The following is a 21,483-nucleotide window of genomic DNA, read 5'->3' as shown; positions in this document are numbered from 1 at the left end:
AGACATTCTCCTCCCACTGTCTCCTCCCCTATTTTCTTTTACTTTAAGAAATCCACTGTTGTTGTTCTCATGGAAGTACTTTTTAACAGGAGATCATTAAACTGGATTTCTTCTATTCTGTATTATTCTATATTATAACTTATAAGCACAGATACCTCTCACTTCAAAAGGTAACTCTATTGAGTTTACATTTTTAAAAGATATAAATTACCGTTAAAAAATAAGTCGATTGCCAAACAATCGGGAAGCATAGGGAAAAACCACACTTTAGAAACTACAAAATACCTGGAACCCACGGTACGAGTTTGGGTGATGTGATGGGCTCCATTGGTAGATGTTTCTTAAATGTGTAGAAATACTGATTTTATTATGTATGATGAAGTCCCATCTCAGAAGAACTTAAAAGAAACACTGGTCCCTTCTACTCTCTCTGCTATGGTACTGCTTCTGGCCTTTTTGAATGCCTCGGTGGGGAAATGGCAGCAGTAGCCAGAGGCATTGGTGTTTTCCTTCTCTGTGAAATGGCCTCGACTTATCCATGGGCCAAAATTGATTGGGACCCTCACCGGAATCCAGGACACTAAAGCAGATAGCGATTTACCCGGATTTCACAAGCCTAGTAGAAATCTTTTGAATGAGCGTATGAAAATAGGGAATCACAGGGTTGTTGTATGTATTCCGGGCTGTATGGCCATGTTCTAGATGTATTCTCTCCTGACATTTCACCCACATCTATGGCAGGCATCCTCAGAGGTTGTGAGATATGAAGAAATTAAGCAAGGAAGGTTTTTATATATCTGTGGAAAGTCCAGGATGAGAGAAGAACTCTTTGTCAGTTGGAGGCCAGTGTGAATGTTGTAGTTAATCACCTTAATTAGCATTGAAAAGCTTTATCTCCTGGCTTCTTCCTGCCTGGGGCATCCTTTGTTCAGAGTCATTACCTGATTCTCATGTCTGGAACTTCTCTGTTTTCAGAGTGTTGCTTCTTATTTACTGTTCTAATTTTTGGTTTTTTAATACTGGTAGCCAGATTTTGTTCATTTTCATGGTTTCCTCCTTTCTGTTGAAGTTGTCCACATGCTTGTGAATTTCAATGGCTTCTCTGTGTAGTCTGACATGATAGTTGTTGAAGTGGTCAAGCATTTCTGTGTTCTCAAATAATATACTGTATCCAGGTTGGTTCATCAATCATCAAAACAGGGAATGTCTCTGAGAAGATTAAACTTGCATTTAAGTGCCCACTACTTCTTAATATTAAAGACTATTGCTGGTATTCAGTTGGCTAGTCTCAGTCATTTGTTGAATGATGAGTTGACTTGTAGTTGAATGTAATCTGTTCAGTGGATCTACTGTAACCACGACTAAAGTAGGATTCAGGTTCATGGTTAGCCTGTGCATTTTATAACTGAGACTTGATAGAATGGCAAAATAATACTGTTAGAAAGAGTTTTGGAAAGTTACTGTTTACCGAACATAAAATCTATGGATAGATGTCATGTGAATTCAGTGTGTTTTGGGGAATTTAGGGGGATGGTGTGTTTTCAATTTAATTTACATTGTATTTATTCATTTTAATTGTATTTTACTTATATCCACATACTAATATTTAATTGTGTTTTATTTTTGTATTTGCTTTGTATTCCATTTTTATTAGATTGTGTGGTTGTTAGCCGCCTTGAGTCCATACAGAGAGAAATAACAGGTGGTGGGATATAAATAAAGATGATGATGATGATGATGATGATTATTATTATTATTATTATTATTGCAGTGCCTAAAGACCTTGGCCTGCACTTAAACACAATCGGCGCTGACAAAATTACCATCTGCCAGCTGCAGAAGGCCACCTTACTGGGATCTGCTCGCATTATTCGCCGATACATCACACTAGACACCCTAGACACTTGGGAAGTGTCCGACATGTGATCCAATTCAACAGCCAGCAGAGTGTCTGCTGTGGACTCATCTTGTTGTGAAAATAATAATAATAATAATAATAATAATAATAATAATAATAATAATAATAATAATAATAGATATTGTTGGGCATAGGGGCCATGCTTACTTTACTGTCCTCCCATTTTCTCCACAACCTTTAAAATGCTTGCAATCTCCCAATTGCTTCCTTTAAATCTGAAGGCTCTACTCCGGAGAGAAGAGCTGGAGGGAAAGTCTTGCCCTTGTCACAGTAAAAGCAAAGGAGATTCTTCAGTTGCAGACATTTTTTGGAGTGGAACAGCCTTGTGTTATGTGAGCATAATCTGCTTTTTGCAGTGGATAAGGTGCTGTGGACTATATATCAGATGATGGAACTAGGAAACCACCTCTCAGTATTCCTTGTCCAAGAAAACCCTATGAGGGCCGTTCCCAGATGGTGAAGCTGGGGGATACCTGCTCGGACCCCTGGCCATTGACCTGTGGGGTCCCGCAAGGGTCTATCTTATCCCCCATGCTATTTAACATCTACATGAAACCGCTGGGAGAGGTCATCCGGAGTTTTGGAGGGCGTTGCCATCTCTACGCGGATGACACGCAAATCCACTACTCGTTTCCATCTGAATCCAAGGAAGCCCCTCGGATGCTGAACCAGTGCCTGGCCGCTGTGGCGGACTGGATGAGGAGGAACAAGCTGAGGATCAATCCTGACAAGACAGAGGCTCTCCTGGTCAGTCGCTCGTCTGATCGGGGTATCAGGTGGCAACTTGTGCTGGACAGGGTTGCACTCCCCCTGAAATCACAGGTCCGCAGTTTGGGGGTCCTCCTGGATTCAGCGTTGAGACTTGAGGCTCAGGTGTCGGCGGTGGCCGGGAGGGCTTTCGCACAACTCAAACTTGTGCACCAACTGCAACCATACCTCGTGAAGTCTGACTTGACCACGGTGTTCCATGCCCTAGTTACCTCTAGACTGGACTACTGTAATGCGCTCTACGTGGGGCTTCCCTTGAAGACGGCTCGGAAATTACAACTGGTCCAACGCTCGGCTGCCAGATTAATAACAGGGGCAAGTTACAGGGAGAGATCTACTCCCCTGTTTAAGGAGCTCCACTGGCTGCCGTTCACTTTCTGATCCCAATTCAAGGTGCAGACCATCATTTATAAAGCCCTAAACGGTTTGGGACCCACCTACCTTCTTGACCGTATCTCCTACCATAAACCTGCCCAATCTCTTCGATCGTCAGGGGAGGCCCTCCTGTCGCCACTGCCTGTATCCCAGACCCGCCTTGTGGGAACAAGGGAGAGGGCCTTTTCTGCTGTGGCCCCCCGTTTATGGAACTCACTGCCCATCGAAATCAGGCAAGCCCCCACTCTTTTAGCCTTCAGGAAAGATTTAAAAACCTGGCTTTTCCGATGTGCTTTCGGAGAGTAACTATTACACACTTCTTTTGTTACTCCCCCAACATCTATCCTCTAGATTGTTTTTTATCTTATGTCCCTGTTCTCCATGGTTGTATTCTTATCCTTTTCTCACCCCAAGTTTTAACTAAGTGTCTCATGCGGCCCGCCCTGTTTTATATATATATATAGACTTTGTGTTGCATTGTACATGATTATTTATTGTATTGTTTAATTGTATTATGATATGTTGTTTTATATTTTGCTATATTGTACTGTTCTGGGCATGGCCCCATGTAAGCTGCCCCGAGTCCCCGTTGGGGAGATGGTGGCGGGGTATAAATAAAGTTTTTTTTAAATTATTATTATTATTATTATTACCCATACATAAAAAATAATAAATTATGAATCAAGTAATTATTTGACAAAGTCATGAAAGATATCAGGGAGTTTGCATTGTGTATGACAGAACAGATTCAAGACATATTTGTTGAATCATATTTTGAAGTCATAGTCTTCATTGGGATGGAATTTATGGGGAAGGAAATCAAAGGAAAGGGGGAACAGCCAAATAATAATAATAATAATAATAATAATAATAATAATAATAATAATAATAATAATAATTGTGCGGTTTTCTGGCATTGTGTATTTCTGCCGCTTCTGTGACTGTTCATTTGGGTTTTGATGATTCCGTAGCCCACTTGTCGATGGATGTCCAGAATCAGCAGCATCCACCGCAGTCCTTTTTATCCTGGGCGACGACCGAGCCAGTATAGACTTCGTTTGGGTTTGATTCTCCATAATGCTAATGGGTTAGGTGCTCTTAGTTCTGCTCCTCAGCTGAGGCCTCTCTGGCTTGGTTGGACCTGCCGGTAGTTACACTACTGCCAGCACAGCCCTCAGTCATCATTGGAGCAGGTAAGCCCCCCCACCACGTCAAGGTGGCACCTGCGGAAAACCAAAGTGGAAGGTCAGGCTGGAGTTGAAAATCAAAAAGCTTAGATCAGATGCAAGTAACCTGAAAAATATGAAAGAGAAGAAACTGAAGAATGACAAAATCAAGCAATACCTGATCCGAAAGTACTGGCTGAACACCAGAAAAATTGAAGAAGCTTTGGAGATCGTGAAAGAACAAATTACAGCAACATCCAGAAAAATTGAAAGGTATGAAGCCAGAATCATCCAGTACAGACAAAATCAACTGTTTCAATCAGACCAAAGACGGTTCTACCAGAGTCTGAACCAAACAACAGACACAGTAACCATAAAACCAGAGAAAACTGCAACAACGAAGTTCTGGAAAGAACTTTGGGAAAACAATAAAAACTACAACAAAAACGCTGGGTGGATAAAGGAGTTTGAAGGAAAATTCTCACAGAACAAAATGGAACTGATGGAAATAACAACTGAAATGATCAGCAAACGAGTGCAAAAAGTCAAGAACTGGACATCGCCTGGTAGTGATCAACTTCATGGATTTTGGCTCAAACATCTGATTAGTTTACATGGAAAAATGGCCCAACAATTCAATGAGATGCTGCAGAAAGGAAGTATCAGTGAATGGCTAACAACTGGAAGAACATACCTGATACAAAAGGATCCAACAAAAGGAGCAGCACCAGGAAACTACAGGCCAATAACGTGTCTGCCCACTATGTTTAAACTACTGACTGGCATCATAGCTGACAGAATTCAAGACTATCTTGAAGAAAAAAACATCTTGCCAGATGAACAGAAAGGCAACAAACGGAAAAGCAGGGGCACAAAAGACCAGTTATTGATTGACAAAATGATTCTGGAGAACTGTAAGAGCCGAAAAGCTAATCTTCACATGACGTGGATTGACTATAAAAAGGCCTTTGACTCACTCCCACACAGCTGGATCATCAAGTGCCTGGACGCCATCGGGATTTGTAAAAACGTTGGCACCTTCATTGAAAACATGATGGAGCACTGGAAAACTGAACTGTTTGTTGGAAATGAAAGCTATGGACTTGTCAACATCAGAAGAGGAATTTTCCAGGGAGATTCATTGTCCCCTCTGCTTTTCATTATTGCCATGATCCCTCTGTCAACAATCTTACAAAAAACAAATCCCGGCTACCAAACATCTAAGAATTCTCACAAAATTTCACATTTGATGTATATGGATGACCTGAAGCTATATGGGAAAACAGAAACTGAAATTCAGTCTCTGACCAACACTGTCCGAATTTTTAGCACTGATATCAACATGGAGTTTGGTTTGGACAAATGTTCGACAGTGGCATTGAAGAAGGGAAAAATCATTGAAAGTGAGGGCATAAATATGCCTAATGGCCAAACAATAAAGTGTCACCAGCCAGAGGCCTATAAATATCTGGGCATATTACAGCTGGACAACATCAAGCATGAACATGTGAAAACTGTGGTCAGCAAAGAATACACACAAAGGGTCAGAAAAATTCTCAAAAGCAAGCTCAATGGAGGCAACACCATCAAGGCCATAAACACCTGGGCCATACCTGTCATAAGATATACTGCTGGCATCATAAACTGGACACAGATGGAACTGGACAATTTGGACAGAAAAACAAGAAAACTCATGACCATCCATCATTCCCTGCACCCCCGCAGCGATGTTGACCGGCTCTATCTGCCTAGAAGATCAGGGGGCAGAGGACTCTTACAAGTCAAACAAGCAGTCAAAGAAGAAGAACATGCCCTGGCAGAATATGTAAAGCAAAGTGAAGAACCTGCTTTGATTGAAGTCAAAAATCAGAAACTCCTCAAAGCACAGCAGACAAAAAACCAGTACAAGAAAACCACACTACAAACTAGAGCTGACAACTGGCACAACAAAACATTGCATGGAAAGTTCCTTGACAAAATTGAAGGAAAAGCTGATAAGGAGAAGACCTGGCTCTGGCTCACAAATGGGACCCTGAAGAAGGAGACAAAAGGCCTGATCCTTGCAGCCCAAGAGCAAGCCATCAGGACAAATGCAATTAAGGCCAAGATCAAAAAATCAGCTGATGACCCAAAATGCAGACTGTGCAAGGAAACCGATGAAACCATTGATCATATCCTCAGCTGCTGTAAGAAAATTGCACAGACAGACTACAAACAGAGGCACAACTATGTGGCCCAAATGATTCATTGGAACTTATGCCTCAAGTACCACCTGCCAGCAGCAAAGAACTGGTGGGATCACAAACCTGCAAAAGTATTGGAAAATGAGCACGCAAAGATACTGTGGGACTTCCGAATCCAGACTGACAAAGTTCTGGAACACAACACACCAGACATCACAGTTGTGGAAAAGAACAAGGTTTGGATCATTGATGTTGCCATCCCAGGTGACAGTCGCATTGACGAAAAACAACAGGAAAAACTCAGCCGCTATCAGGACCTCAAGATTGAACTGCAAAGACTCTGGCAGAAACCAGTGCAGGTGGTCCCGGTGGTGATAGGCACACTGGGTGCCGTGCCGAAAGATCTCAGCCGGCATTTGGAAACAATAGGCATTGACAAAATTACGATCTGCCAACTGCAAAAAGCCACCCTGCTGGGATCTGCACGCATCATCCGAAAATACATCACACAGTCCTAGACACTTGGGAAGTGTTCGACTTGTGATTTTGTGAAACGAAACCCAGTATATCTATCTTGTTTGCTGTGTCATACAACGTCGTTGTGTCAATAATAATAACAACAACAACTTTATTTTTATACCCCACCCCATCTCCCTAAAGGGACCTGGGGCGGCTTACATGGGGCCTAGCCCGATAAAACAATCAAATATCAATGATACAACAATAAAACAATTATACCAATAAAACCTCAATTATCAGTAAAACAATCGATAAAATCGACATGAAGCATACAATATTAAAACAGGAGACTAATTCATAAAACCCAGTACAGAATGTGCCGGAATGGGGAAGGTATTTCACGGTTAAAATGGACAATAAAGTGCAAAATAACATTGGCAACACCTCAAGAATGGGGCTATTATAAAATGGGCAGATAGATCAGTCCAACAACAAATTAAGTGTCAAAGGCCTTTTGGAAGAGCCAAGTTTTTAAGCTCCTTCGGAAGGAGAGGAGGGTAGGGGCCTGCCTGATCTCTCTAGGAAGCGAGTTCCAAAGCCGGGGGGCCACGACTCTCTAGATGACTTACATTTCTTAGACAACTTTGTGAAAGTTGTTTTTTTACGTTGTTTCCTACACTGAATGAGGAATAGAAGATATAGGCCAATTGAAGATATCCCCTGACTTGCTAAGACAAAGTGTAGGTGGGTTGGCAATTGATCTTTGGCTGAGTGAAGGTGTCAAAAAGCTTCCTGGGATCACTTTATGTTTTCCTGACTAGACATCTAAACCTTTGCTTATTTTGTTCCCACATACAAGAATGAATAATTTCTATTTTTGTTTCCTTTGTCCACAAGAATGCAATAGGTTTTCAAACTTTTTCAAGCACCACTCATTTTTCTGGACATCACTGGGAATTGGGACACATAAAGATGCATGGTCATTTCATACAGAAAACATAGTTTTGAGGCAGAGCCTCTATTTTGCACAAAATACATGGATTCATGGATATCAATATCTCATCAACCACACCTATCAGTCATAACTCCTCAGGTCAAACTTTGAGTTGAAATTCATTCAGCAATAGCATCCATGTTTGTGGATGTATTCTTGCTTTCATGTATTTATTGGAGCAAGGAAATCTAATAACTTTTCCCATCCAAAGATAAAGAAGAATTGGGTTGCTGTGAGTTTTCTGGGCTCATTTTATATTCATGTTATATTTGGTATAAAATAGGATAGCTTAGTTTAAACAGGACCATTTGTAAATACACCGTTCTGTGGTGTAAACAACTGTCCTAATGTTCTGGAAATGTTCGGCAGAGTAAATTAATTTTGCAACCCATAAAATTCTGGTATATAAATATTTGATCAGTGATCTATTCTTGACCTCTAGATAGAATGTTGGCCAGCTTATCTGACAGCAATCCAATGTACACCAAATACTTTTGGGTTTAGAGAACTGATTATCATTTTAGGACACGGTTAATCTCCTAAATCAAGTTTTTTTTAGTTCTTGTAATATCTTGTAGAAATGCAAAAGAGTTGAAGAAAGCCAGTCTATCAAGACTAAACCCGCATTTAGAACAGAAAATTATTAGGTCTTAAGCACAACAGAGTTGTTTCTGCTGTGAACCTCAATCGTTTGGTCCACAGATTTATTTATAAATATAGTGTGGCAGTGAAATATTTCTACAACACAGGATGGAATTCAGTGCAAGAACAGCCAAGCAGGCAGAAAAGATGGGCACATGGAGTTTATTAGCCATGTTGGCCTATGCAAACTGGAACGAAGTCTCATCCAGTTCTTACTCCCATGTAATGGCCTTCAGTATACAATTGAAGCCTGGGTTTATTTGCAAAGTATTCCTTGACATAAATTCTGTTACCTCTTCTGTTCTCCAAGCTAGTGGGCAGATGAAGCTCTTCTCCATTGTATTCAAGATGCGTTACAACTCTGCCCCCACCACATCTCTCACTTTCAGCTTCTTTCCTTTCTCCCTCCTTCCCTTCTTTTGTCCCCACCTTTTATACTTGCATTCATATTCATATAAATATTCACTTTGATACTGTTCATGGGTATCTGTCAGATTTCTCCAAATAAGACTCTTGCTGTGATTTGTCTTAACCTCAGGCAACTCTCGAGGCCAAGAAAGGAATACTAATAGGAATGTTAAGACAGCAGTTCTTACTCTGTGCTCTATGGACCCTTGGGGGCTGCAGTGTCCTCACAGGGTATCTGTGAAGGTTTGAAGAAATGTTTTGAAGGGAGGGGGCTATCCAACAATCAGGAAAGAAATACTGCAGTTAGTGGAGAGGGTTCTCAGCTGGCAGTCACTCTTCTCTGACATCTTTCTCTGACACAAAGCTTGACAAGGCACCATCCTAGAAAGGGGGTTCTTCCACCTCCAGGGTAGTTGTGGTGTTTCTTTTGGATGGCAATGGTAGTAAAGCAGCAACGGTACCTGTCTCATTTTCCTCTTCCATTGCTACCCCAACTGAACAGTGTCAGCTAAACGACACTTAGGTCTCCAAAGGCACAGCAGGCCTTTGACCAGGATTTCTGTGTCAGGGTTGAAGGTCAAGCTGAAGCTCTTTGAGTCCATCCCGCATCACTTCCTGGAAGCTCACTGAGTCCCACTGTCAGTTTGTGCTACTCCCTTTGCTGCTGCATCACACTACCACCTAGGCAATCGGTGACAATCCTGCTATAGCTGGAGGGAGGGAGGAGAACTTAGTTGCTTCAACAAGATCAAAGCAATTACATTGCATTAAGCCATGGTTTCTTGTATTGTCCATCATTATTATTAGTATCATCACAACCATCATCACCATCATCACCATCTTAAATATGTATGGACTAAATATAATAGTGTGTATTCATTTACTTCTCCCAAATTTTAAGACTCTTAATGAACACATGTAAATATTAGATGCATTTTGGGGTTCTAGAGCTTGAATTAAAACTTGGTGGTATGTAGCCCAAAATATATTTGAAGGGGGCTCATTGAAAGAAAGGCTTAAAATTGGCAGTCTAAGACAGAGCTTCTTAAACTTTTACCACTCATGACTCCTTTCCAGCTGACTAATTTGTTAAATGAACCATTCATGATAACACAGGTAATGTTTCTATGATGATATCTTAAACCAGTAGAGACAACCAAGGTGAAAAAAAATTGAATTTCATATTGATCATTTCTTACCAGGACTAAATACAATATGTACAATTTGAGTAGATTCTTGATTTGAGAATTTAGCAACATGGGCTAATTTTTAAAATTAAATATAATTGATATATATGTATATTTTAAACTGATAGATTGATCCAGCTTTGGAAGAAAGACTCAAGAAGAATAAAGTGACACTGGAATCAGAATATGAGGTATAGTTTGCTGCATGCTATGGCACTGACATTCTCTCTTTTCTATCCTGCCCTGCTGATGATGTGGCATTTTCTACCAACAACTAAAATTAAACAGTCCTAGTTTTGATTGAAGACTGTCCAATGAAACTAAGCAGACTTAGGTTTTGATTTTGTTTTGTTTTTTAAAAGCAGTCATTGAAAATTCAAAGCCTTTCAGAGCACACCCCATCTTTGAAGTCTATCTGCCAAATACAACACTCCAAATTTAATTTTACTGTTTCTGTGGTTAGTCTGCAAAATAAATGCAGGTCTGACTGGAATGTGCATATGCTTCCATTTATATTGCTGCGCTTATGATGGGATTCATGTAGATAATTGCTAAACCATATGATTATCTCAGTGACACTGCCTATTAATTTATCGACCTCTTTTAATTCTTGGTTTTCTAGATTCATTTGGCAGTCGGCCTTAATTCATATCCACACATATAGGCAACCAGTCAACCACCCACACATTGTCCCTCTTTGGGGTTAATCTCTTTTAAATTCATTTAATGAGTTGATAGGAGGCATTCCCTGTCATTACTATCTTCAAGGACTCGAAATGAGGTTCATCTCTATCAGTTGGAGATGTCTCCATAGTTCTTTTTGTATTTGGGTAGTAGGAATATGTAAAGAGCTGCACTGGATCAGAGTCCAACCAAAAGATATATAGTTCAGGATTTTGATTATTTGTAATGACCAGCCAGATGCTATTGGAAGCCTAAAAATAAGTCATGGAGACAATAGGATCCTCCTGCTTGTATTCTCCATTGTGGTTAGTAACTTTGAATAGCTTTCTCCTTCATGACTATATCTAATTTCTTTGTAATGTCATCCAAACTGGTAGCCACCAATGCATCTCATGGTAGTAAAATGTATACTTTGACACAGGATAACTAATGAATTACAATTAAATATTAAAATTTAAGGGAGAAGAACTCAGAATTAAGTAGGTATATTTTTACAGTTGTCATATCCTATGCTGTTGCAGAGTATTGTTCTAGAGTTAAAACACACTTTTTCCAACAACGATTGTAGCCATTTTATAAATTATTTCAAGAACCATTACTTCCGTATTGTAGTATATATACAATCGCTTCACAGAGTATCCATAGATTCAACAAATCACGGTTTAAAAATACCCCCCCCCCCAAAGAAAGTCCCCAAAGCCCTTGATTTTGCTATTTTCTATAAGGGACAACATTTTACTATGCCATTGTATAAAATGGGATTAATCATCAACAGATTTTGGTATCCATGGAGGGTCCTGGGACCAAGCCACAGCAGATTTAACGGGCTTACTGTATTTGTAATTTTATAGTTTTAATTAAATAGTTTAAAAAAATAGATGAATTGAATATATAATCGAAGTGTAGCCCCTCTAAGTGTTGCTCATCTTTAATTACGGTATGTGGATCTGTGCAGAGAAAACCTGAAGGAATAAATGTATTTGTTTTTCATTCACTTTGTATTCTCAGCAACAGCAGCTAATTCTACATCGTGTTCTGTACTGAAAGAATGAACTAGATATCTGCAGGTTGTTTACCCCCACAGTTTACAGTATTTGCACATGCTGAACTTTACTTTCTTTCATGTCTGCTGTCTGTGCTGTTATAGATTTAGACTAGAAGCAGTAGTTCTCAGCAAGTTTTTATTTCCAGTTGTGTTGCCTTGTTAAAATGCCTAATAATAAATATTTTATAAAATCTCAGCTCCTTGGGGTGGAAAGTTAAGGCTACATTCATAACACAGATGCAACCTTAAGACAATGGTTTTCTAACAGTTTTTGCAAAACCTACATTTTGGTTATACAGATCATCAGGACACCAAGTATGGTGATAAGATTCAGTTCTTCTCTTAACTAATTGAGATGTTGACTCTCATGTTTTAGAGAGAGATTTGGAACATGGACTTAAAAAACAGTTTTAGAATTTTTTTAAAGAAAGCGCTTGTGCCACTTAATAGTAAGTTGTATAAGCTATGTGAAATTCTATTTATGTGTACAATACTACTTTGAATATTAGTCTTCTTTCATGGTCTCAACTGGGAGCTCCAGTTAGTACATAGAGTATAATCCCCTTATCCAAGGATTCAATATCCACAGTTCACGGCCTGAAAAATATCCCCCCCCCCCAAGTGTTTTGGACCTTTTTTGATTTTCCAGTGTTATTCTTTCATATGCTTCTGCCCTACGTATAATCAAAAAATTATCTGCAGTTTTGGAATTCCACCCCCCCAATATGGGGGTTATAATATACTGATATACGAAATGAGTGAACCTTTCGGTCTATATCTTATATCTCTCTTATATTCTGGATGTCATCTCCTTCCCAAGTAGCCCTGCTTAAGGATTCTGCTCACAAGCGTGTATGTTCCCTCTTATGCAGCCAGCTAGGCCTTGCTGTCTCATTTGCCTAATAAATCATCACTCTTTCTGCAAGTGCCACCAGAACTAATGGGAATATAGTTCCACTTCTGGGATGCTTCTTGCAAAGCATGTAGTAAAAATGCAAAGCATGGGTTTTCATGTGAGGACATTAAGGTCTGCTTTTTTTGAGACCGCAGGTGAATTGAGGATAAAAATTTCAAACAAAAGAAGACAAGTGTTGCAGACAAATTTGCCTCTATCAGAAAATCTGCTATAAATAACAATTTATTTATGCAAAAGTTTAGATGTTACCTATATCACCGGATTTCTAGGTTGTATACAGACAAAAAGCATCTGAAAACAATCTTTAAATATAAGGAGCATTTTAAAACAATTGAGCAACTATAAACCTTTAAGCCATTTAAGCAATTTAAAATAATATAAACTATTCAAAGCCATATAGTTATCTCCACTCAGCCTAAGACCTTTATACAGTGGTAACATAACGGGGAGGAAAGAAAGCTCTAATGCTCTATTAATGCTTCCCTCCAGCTGAGAGCTAAGGATTTCCTTGTGCTGCTTCCTGTGTAGGCATGGGTAGCAATGGACTTACTTAATGGGACAATCTGGTGTAGGATTCCACTGATACAACACAACTTCTAACTCAAAGTGATGCCTGTTACTTTATAAACTGCAAAATAGGCTGGGATCTAGAAAAGCAGAAACAAGTTCTCCCCCTTCTATTTAACAATCGTTTGATTATTCAGAACATTTAGGCAAAATAGGTCCAGGGTCTTATAAGGATTACCATGCTGAAATATAATAGAAAATGACCACTGGGAGGCAAGGCCATGGGTGCAAAGTAGACATGTTTGATGAGTGATCGGTGCAAGAGATATTCACAGCACAGAAAGACAGATTCCACGCACCATCATAGCTAGACTTCACAACCCACAAATAGGAGTACTGTAGAAGCCACAAAGCCTACCATCCCAACCAGATGTGTATGTATCCCTCAGTTTGGGGTGATGTCCCAAGAATTTAACTTTGTTTTCCTTTCCAGCCCATATGCTAGAAGATGCTTTAAGGTACTGGAAGGTTGAGAAGGGCAGAGAGAGGATGAGTTTGTTTTATTTGTATTTTACCTGTCTTTTGGCAGGACCCAGGGTAGCTCACATCAGCTAAATAAAGCTAAATACACTAGAACCTGTTTGATATATAAGTTAGAAACAGTAACTTATATCAATTGGAAACATTAAAACATCATTCTGTATCTTTGATTTCCATTTTTTCTGCCGAAGTGAAGTATCTTGCATTTGTCCCTGTTGAACTTCATTTTGTTAGTTTCGGCCCATCTCTCTAGTCTGTCAAGTTCAAAACGATCTTGACAGACTAGAGAGATGGGCCGAAACTAACAAAATGAAGTTCAACAGGGACAAATGCAAGATACTTCACTTCGGCAGAAAAAATGGAAATCAAAGATACAGAATGGGGGACACCTGGCTAGACAGCAGTACATGTGAAAAAGATCTTGGAGTCCTTGTGGACAACAAGTTAAACATGAGCCAGCAATGTGATGCGGCTGCTAAGAAAGCCAACGGGATTCTGGCCTGCATCAATAGGGGAATAGCGTCTAGATCCAGGGAAGTCCTGCTCCCCCTCTATTCTGCCTTGATCAGACCACACCTGGAATACTGTGTCCAATTCTGGGCACCACAGTTGAAGGGAGATGTTGACAAGCTGGAAAGCGTCCAGAGGAGGGCAACTAAAATGATCAAAGGTCTGGAGAACAAGCCCTATGAGGAGAGGCTTAAAGAACTGGGCATGTTTAGCCTGCAGAAGAGAAGGCTGAGAGGAGACATGATAGCCATGTACAAATATGTGAGGGGAAGTCATAGGGAGGAGGGAGCAAGCTTGTTTTCTGCTGCCCTGCAGACTAGGACACGGAACAATGGCTTCAAACTACAGGAAAGGAGATTCCACCTGAACATTAGGAAGAACTTCCTCACAGTGAGGGCTGTTCGGCAGTGGAACTCTCTCCCCCGGACTGTGGTGGAGGCTCCTTCTTTGGAGGCTTTTAAACAGAGGCTGGATGGCCATCTGTCGGGGGGTGCTTTGAATGCGATTTCCTGCTTCTTGGCAGGGGGTTGGACTGGATGGCCCATGAGGTCTCTTCCAACTCTACTATTCTATGATTCTATGATCATGAAACAATAATACAAACATAATATATACCAAACATCAGTTAATGTGCCAGTTAACTTAAAAGTGAAAGCCATCTAAAGGGAAAAAAGGCTTTACTTGCTGGCAGAAAAAAAGTGGACAGGGGGTCAACCAAGCCTTCTTTGGGAGAGAATTCCACAAATTGGCATCCCCTGAGAAGGCTCTCTTCTTTGTACTTACCCAACCACACCAACTTGGGAAGATTGGAGGGCCGCCCAGCCACTCAATAAGATAAGACCAAGACATATGTAGCAGCTAGTGAAGGCACCCAATCCAGTCTTGGAAGCTAAGCAGGTTCAGCCCTGGTTAGTACTTGGATGGAGCCTGCCAGCAAATACTAGGTGCTGTAGCCAATATTTTGGAGGAACGAACTGGCAAAACCATTTATTGAGTATTTCTTGCCTGCAAAAAAACCCTATTAAATTAATGGGGTCAGCTTAAGGTGACACGGAATTTGGAAGGCATGTGCATATGTGATGTGCTTTGCAAGTTCCCTGTTGACCTATTGTGACACCATGAATTTTATAGGGTTTTCTTACAAGCTACTATTGCCAGTTTGTGTACTTATTGGCAAACTGAGTCTCCATGACAAAGGCTCTCTAGTATTTTGCTATGCAGCCTACCTGAGTAGAAGATGTTTTGGCCTATAGCTCCCAACAGCCGTAGCCACATATCTAGCAATGAAGAATCATACAAGTTGAGCCCAAAATTTTCTGAAGTACTTGTGACCTACACTGCCCTAGTTTTACTCACTCTCTTTATTTGAAGAGCTCTATTGTTCTTTCTTTGTCTGACCCTGATTTAGTCTCTGCAGAGACTAAGTAGTTTTCTGAGTTTGGGGTTAGTGATGTTAATCATATCATAGTTCTAGAAACACTGATGGTAAAATGAAACATGCCCTAGACATTGTTTGCTATTGAACATTTTTCATTTGTTGAGGTCTGCCATGTGCTTTTGGATAACATCTTTATATTTCTGGATTGATCAGATGATGGGTATACAGACAAGACTGAAAAAATTCAGGAACCGTCCAAGTGATGCATATATGTTGCAGGAAACATCCACTTATTAGCCAAGTGGTAGAATCAACCCTTTAAAAAAACACTCTGATCTGTCATTTTGCATCTTGTTTGTTGGATGTTTCTATTTTCTTCTGCTTTTTTAACCATCTTAAAAAGATGAAAGAGAAGGTTGAATTCCTCCTCTTTCGTACTAGTGTTATGGGGGAGGCTTTTAAAAATCTGTCTTATTTCATCTGCCTGTCTACTTGGCTACTTGACCTAACATTCCAAGTTTACCTGTTAGAGGACAAAACCGTGGACAATCTAGGAGAAAAATATTTGGAGTACTTGCAGCAGCTGAATTTCTGTCTTCTGCAGTATTTTGAAAAGAAAGAGGAGCTCTGATCTGTCTACTCAAGGAAGGATGTAGGGTAGAGTGAAGCTTTAAGCGGACATAGTTCCAAGATAGTAAATATTCTCAGGCATTGGCCCAGTAAGGTGAAAAAGCAGCCCTCTACCAGCCACCAAAAAAAAAAAAATAGCAGCTCTTCATTTTTATTTTTAAAACAAAGTCAAGATAAAAAATAAAATTGATCAAAAATCTGTTGCTTAGAAGTTGTAAAACGTCTGAATAGACAACCAGTAATCTAAAAAACTGGTTTATAAAGGAATCTATTCGTTAATTTTATTTTATATATTTGACAAGCAAATCCTTGTCGTGCCCGCCTTCTACCTAGAAATCTATGTCCTCATTGTGAAAGACCATGAGGATCTTCATAGGTCTTCATAGTAATTTATTGACCCTCTGCCAAGACTCTGCCCCTGGAAGATAATCATACTCAACCCGAGTGATAGCCAATAACAATAACAACAGCAACTTTATTTATATCCTGCCCTATCTCCCCAAGGGGACTCAGGGTGGTTTACAACAAATGATGGCAAACATTCAATGCCATAAAGAGACTGAACAAAGACAAAATACCAACCTACCCAGATCCCAAAAACAAATCCACATCTACATCAAAAATAATAACACATTATTAAATTAAACGATAACATAACAGATATACGGTATCACAACAAACATTGGAAAACCAACAAGAATCTAAACAAAGATTAAAAGATAAAGATTAAAACTTTAAAAAATTGTAGCCAGTAGCCAGGATGATCGGCTATTTCATGCATGGAGAACCATACATGATATTCTATGCCTCCTCCTCTCCTGTCTATTATTATTATTATTATTATTATTATTATTATTATTATTATTATTATTACTATTATTATTATTATTATTATTATTATTAACTGCATTTCTATACTTTTCTCACCCCTGGGGGGACTCAAAGCGGTTTACAACATAATAAATGGCAAAATTCAATGCCTTACATATATATAAAAATATATCACATATTTAAATAAAAAAATACAACTGTAGATTAAAACAATTAAAACTATAAAAACATCAAACATAGACATATGTATGAAACCTATTACAGCAATTAACATAGGTCCCTTCTCTACCCCTACCACCATCCTCCCTCTCCCTCTCCATAGAGTTTCAACCTATCTTTATATACCCTCCCTGCTCCCCCAGGGAGCAAGATGGTGGAGGCCCTCGATGGCTGAGACCCCCACAGGCATGGTCCTTTTTTGCCCCGGCCTCTGGAGGCAGGCAGATGTTCTTGCTGGGCCTGGCTTCACAGAGCTACAGGGCCAGGGCCTCAGTTTTGCGAGGAGTGAGTTCCAGGAGCTGAGCCAGAGGCAACAAAGAAAACAAAGGCTGCCTCTTTCCTCAAAGCCCCTGGCGATGGTACCTTCACTCCTTTGATGGTCTTCTATGGTTGAGGCACCCACAGGCGTGGTCTATAAGCTATGATGATTACTATAATAATGGTTACTTGCTGTTCCCCTTGCCTTTCTCCCAACAAGCAACCTAAGGTGGCATACAACAAAATTAAAACAAAGTGCAACTAAACATTTTATTGTTCCAAAGTTGCAAAAACAAATTAACAAGCTATTCTATTCAAATAGCACACAGTTAAAACAATTTAGAACATAATAGAAAGATAAAAGCACAGTACACTGCATTCAGAATATCCTTCAATTACATGAATTTAAGACTAAAGGCCTGCCCAAATACAAAGGGCTTTGCTTTTTGCAGAAGAGGAAGGCCCCAGGAACTCCAGTGGAAGAAAAATCCTCATCCTGGAAGCAGAAATTGAAAAAGATCCCTCGTCCTCAGCAGAAGGGTTTGGGTTGGTGGTGGGACCAAGAGAAAACCCTTATTTGGAGATGTTTAAATTCAGGCTGGCTCTTATAGAGAGATATAATCTTTAAGATAGTTGGATGGAATCATAATTAAGCTGAGTAGAAATATTTGTTATAAAAGGCATTTTGAAGATAGAATGGGCAACCGATGTGTTGGTTCTCATCCATATTTCTTTTGGATTATTTGTTTATCCTTGGTTTTATTTATTGCTTTTAAAATCCCAGTTATGTACATCTATATGCTTTTTAGTTTAGATTTTTAGTTCATTCTGTGTTTTCTGTTTGCTTTTAAAGGTTTTAAAGGTTTCCCCAATGAATGTTAAATCAGCAGGTCATCTCTTAAATAAGTCCATTCTAAGCTTCCCCTGTGTTTCACCCTCTTACATAAGTTTTCTAGTTTGTGTTTTGAACTCGGCTACTTCCTATCTTCTTCATTTGTTAGTACTGCTAAAGTTTCCTAGTTTGAGAGTATTTCATCTTCTTAAGATATAGCACAGACATTTTACCTACATGATTTCTAGCAAAAAGAATTAGATAATTGCTAATTCTTCCATACCAGCATTTTATTTCTGAGCCAGCCTGATTGTCTTATGTAAATTTATTGAAAAGAACTATGAGAGAAACAAATTCCCAGTAGAAATTAAGTGTGTAGCAAATTCTTTTCTCTCTTTTTCTCTTCCCTTTATTTTTATACAGCTTTCTGGTAGGAAGCTTATTTACAGTATCAAGGTAACATTAAAATAAATTCCTCAGTTCCACGATGCACAAAGTACTTTTACATAAATATATAGGAGTCATTGTGCAAATCAGGACTAAGCTCCATGAATTATTTCCTCTGACACTCATGGCTTTAGTGGGCAGTTTAGAGTTTAAGTCTGGGCATTGACCATAGCAAGAAACAGTTCTTTTTTTGGACCATAATGCCTGTCCTGGCTGACGAATTCTGGAAACTTCAGTCTAAAAATACATTTTTTCCAAGCCCTAGTTCACTCCATTTTCAGGGTGAATTGAGTTATTTTCTGCTGTAGATATGGTGAAACTGCCGACAAAGTGCGCTTAACTCAAGTCCTCTTTCCATGGCACACATTTGTGAATCCTGGTATCATCTTCAGTGTCCTAGGATATCCTTCCAGGAAACTGCTGCAGAATAGGATCCATGAGAAGCTAAAGCTGTGTCTGATTTGGAAAATTTGCAGACTAGCAGATTGTCTTTATGGTAGCCACCTGAAAACAGGCATTCCAGACAATCAGGGAAACAAGGCTGGTAAAAAACAGAGTTCTATCCACTGGAAATGCTTTGTAGCAATCAAGGTAAACAAGGTGTTAAAACAGAGGTGAACTTGAATCGGGAACGAGGAATAACATCCGAAGTAATGTCAGGGTCTACTTGAGAGTCGAGGCCTGGCGCAGCCCGACTAGAAACTGGAAACTTGGCTTGAACAGGAACTAGGAACGGAGAAACCTTTCTCCAGAAAGCATCGTTGACACAGCAAAGGAATCTACCAAACAACACACTTTTAACAGATTCTGGTCTATTCAGAATTTGGGGAGTACAAACTCCCAAAACTTTCTCAAGGGAACACTACCCATTTTCCCATCTGTTTGCTAGTCTCTGGCTGTGGCGAATTTCCTGTTTTGCCCTCCTTTGTCTAGTCACAAAATCTCTACGATTAAACACTCCGTTCCCAGGCATTTCTTCCACATCTGGCTCTGTCTGTGTGATGTCTCATGGGCCTTGTAGTCCTGTTCCTAGTACTATTGTGGCAGACGAAGAGGAAAACATGGGATTTCCACCGGTTCAGCCAGAATCGGAGCACCTGCACCTGGAGGATGTTTGCCCTCAAGAAGTCAGCCAAACAAGCCTTGGGCAGAATTCTCCCCCGTTTTCCCGAAGAGACAATTATAATAGAGATAGAGGAGCTAGGGAGGCGAATCGCCGGAGTGCCAGAATCGCAGCCAAACAATTAGCTGATTAGGTCTGCTTCCCTTGGGAAATTCTAAGGAGTCATGCATCTGGACAGAGTGGTTTCACTTCTAGTTCTCCAGGGAAAGTGTTCTTCTGGCGGGAAACGAGACCCTATTTAGGTGTTTTGCCGCGAAGGAAATCTTGCGGAGTCAACTCGTCAGATTGAGGAGTGAGATCGTGTGTGGACTTAGTAATCCCAGTTCCTTGTTTCCCGGACCAAGTTCCAAGCCTGCCTTGCTTCACGTTTGACCGCGGACCTCGCCACGGACCTTGTTCTTGCTTCTTGTTTGCCTCGTACCAAGTCTTGTTTCGCCAAGAATCTAGTTTGTTTCCAGCCTTGTTATCAAGCTTCAATGGACTAAAAGACCTTGTCATCTCCCCACGCTATTGCTTGGCAAAGTGTGTGTTTCGGATAATGGATTATAACTTTGGACTCTAATATCTCATATTGGACATTATTTTCCTGGACTATATTTGACCTTTCCTGAAAGGTCTACTTCTGAACTTTATTCTTCACTTGTTTTTATTGACTTTATATATTCCTTAAATAAAGATATTAGATAGAATCTGGCCTCTGCGCATGGTTATTGGTGTTCTGTAGCCTGGGTCCTGACAGTCTGTGATGAAGGACTAGAAGAATCCTCCCCAATTAAAGATTCTCCAACGTCAACATTTTCAGGCACCTGCAGCTGTAAAGGCCCCTCTGTGGAGGGTGCAATGTCAGCAAATTCCTCCTCATTATCTATGTCAAAGTGCAGGTCCTGAAATGCTGCAGGCCTTGGTGCCCTAGCCGGCTGGGACCTAACACATGCTTCGTTTAGCTGAGACTTTAGAAGTTTATGCAAGCACACAGCTCCATGTTATGCACCCCAAAATCTTGGAGGATAATTTTGTGGAACATGGAAAGGGTTGGTGACTCCAGGAATGGTTATAGCAACAACATGCAGCACAATAAAAGCATAAGTAACAAAGTCGGTTTTGGGGTGTTGTGTGGTTTCTGGCCTGTATGGCCATGTATGTCAGTATTTTCAACTGATGTTTCACCTGCATCTGTGGCTGGCAGATCCTCTGAAGATCACCACACAACACCCCAGTGATTCCGGCCGTGAAAGCCTTCAACAATGCAAGATTAGTTTTATTTCACATTTTAAAATCAAGGTCAGGTGCTCTGGTATTGGGAAGAACTTTCTTACCAAAAATTCAGGAAACCTCTTCTTCTACATATATGAACTTTTTCTCACCTTAGGGTCACCATAAGTCAGAAATTACTTGAAGGAACACAACAACTGTACCTGCAGAAGTGGATTTATACCCATGAAACCAGATAGTCTTAAGGGTAC

General features: G+C 40.1%; 1 protein-coding gene across 2 annotated transcripts in view; it reads left to right on the top strand.

Moving 5' to 3' along the window:
- Nucleotides 1-21,483, top strand: part of LOC100554312 (cytochrome c oxidase assembly protein COX16 homolog, mitochondrial) — a 75,676-nt gene that overhangs the window by 51,925 nt on the left and 2,268 nt on the right. Inside the window, exon 3 of one of the 2 annotated variants that reach the window (XM_008118152.3) lies at nt 10,229-10,291. The exons of the other annotated variant lie outside the window; for it this stretch is intronic. Within the exon in view, the coding sequence (XP_008116359.1) occupies nt 10,229-10,291 (63 nt within the window). The remainder of the gene's footprint in view (nt 1-10,228; nt 10,292-21,483) is intronic. 2 annotated transcript variants of the gene reach the window in all.

This window comes from Anolis carolinensis, chromosome 1 (assembly GCF_035594765.1).
Source record: "Anolis carolinensis isolate JA03-04 chromosome 1, rAnoCar3.1.pri, whole genome shotgun sequence".
In the NCBI taxonomy this organism is placed as follows: domain Eukaryota; kingdom Metazoa; phylum Chordata; class Lepidosauria; order Squamata; family Dactyloidae; genus Anolis; species Anolis carolinensis.
Note: the sequence above shows the minus strand (reverse complement) of the source record. Positions and strands in the feature narration are given on the sequence as shown.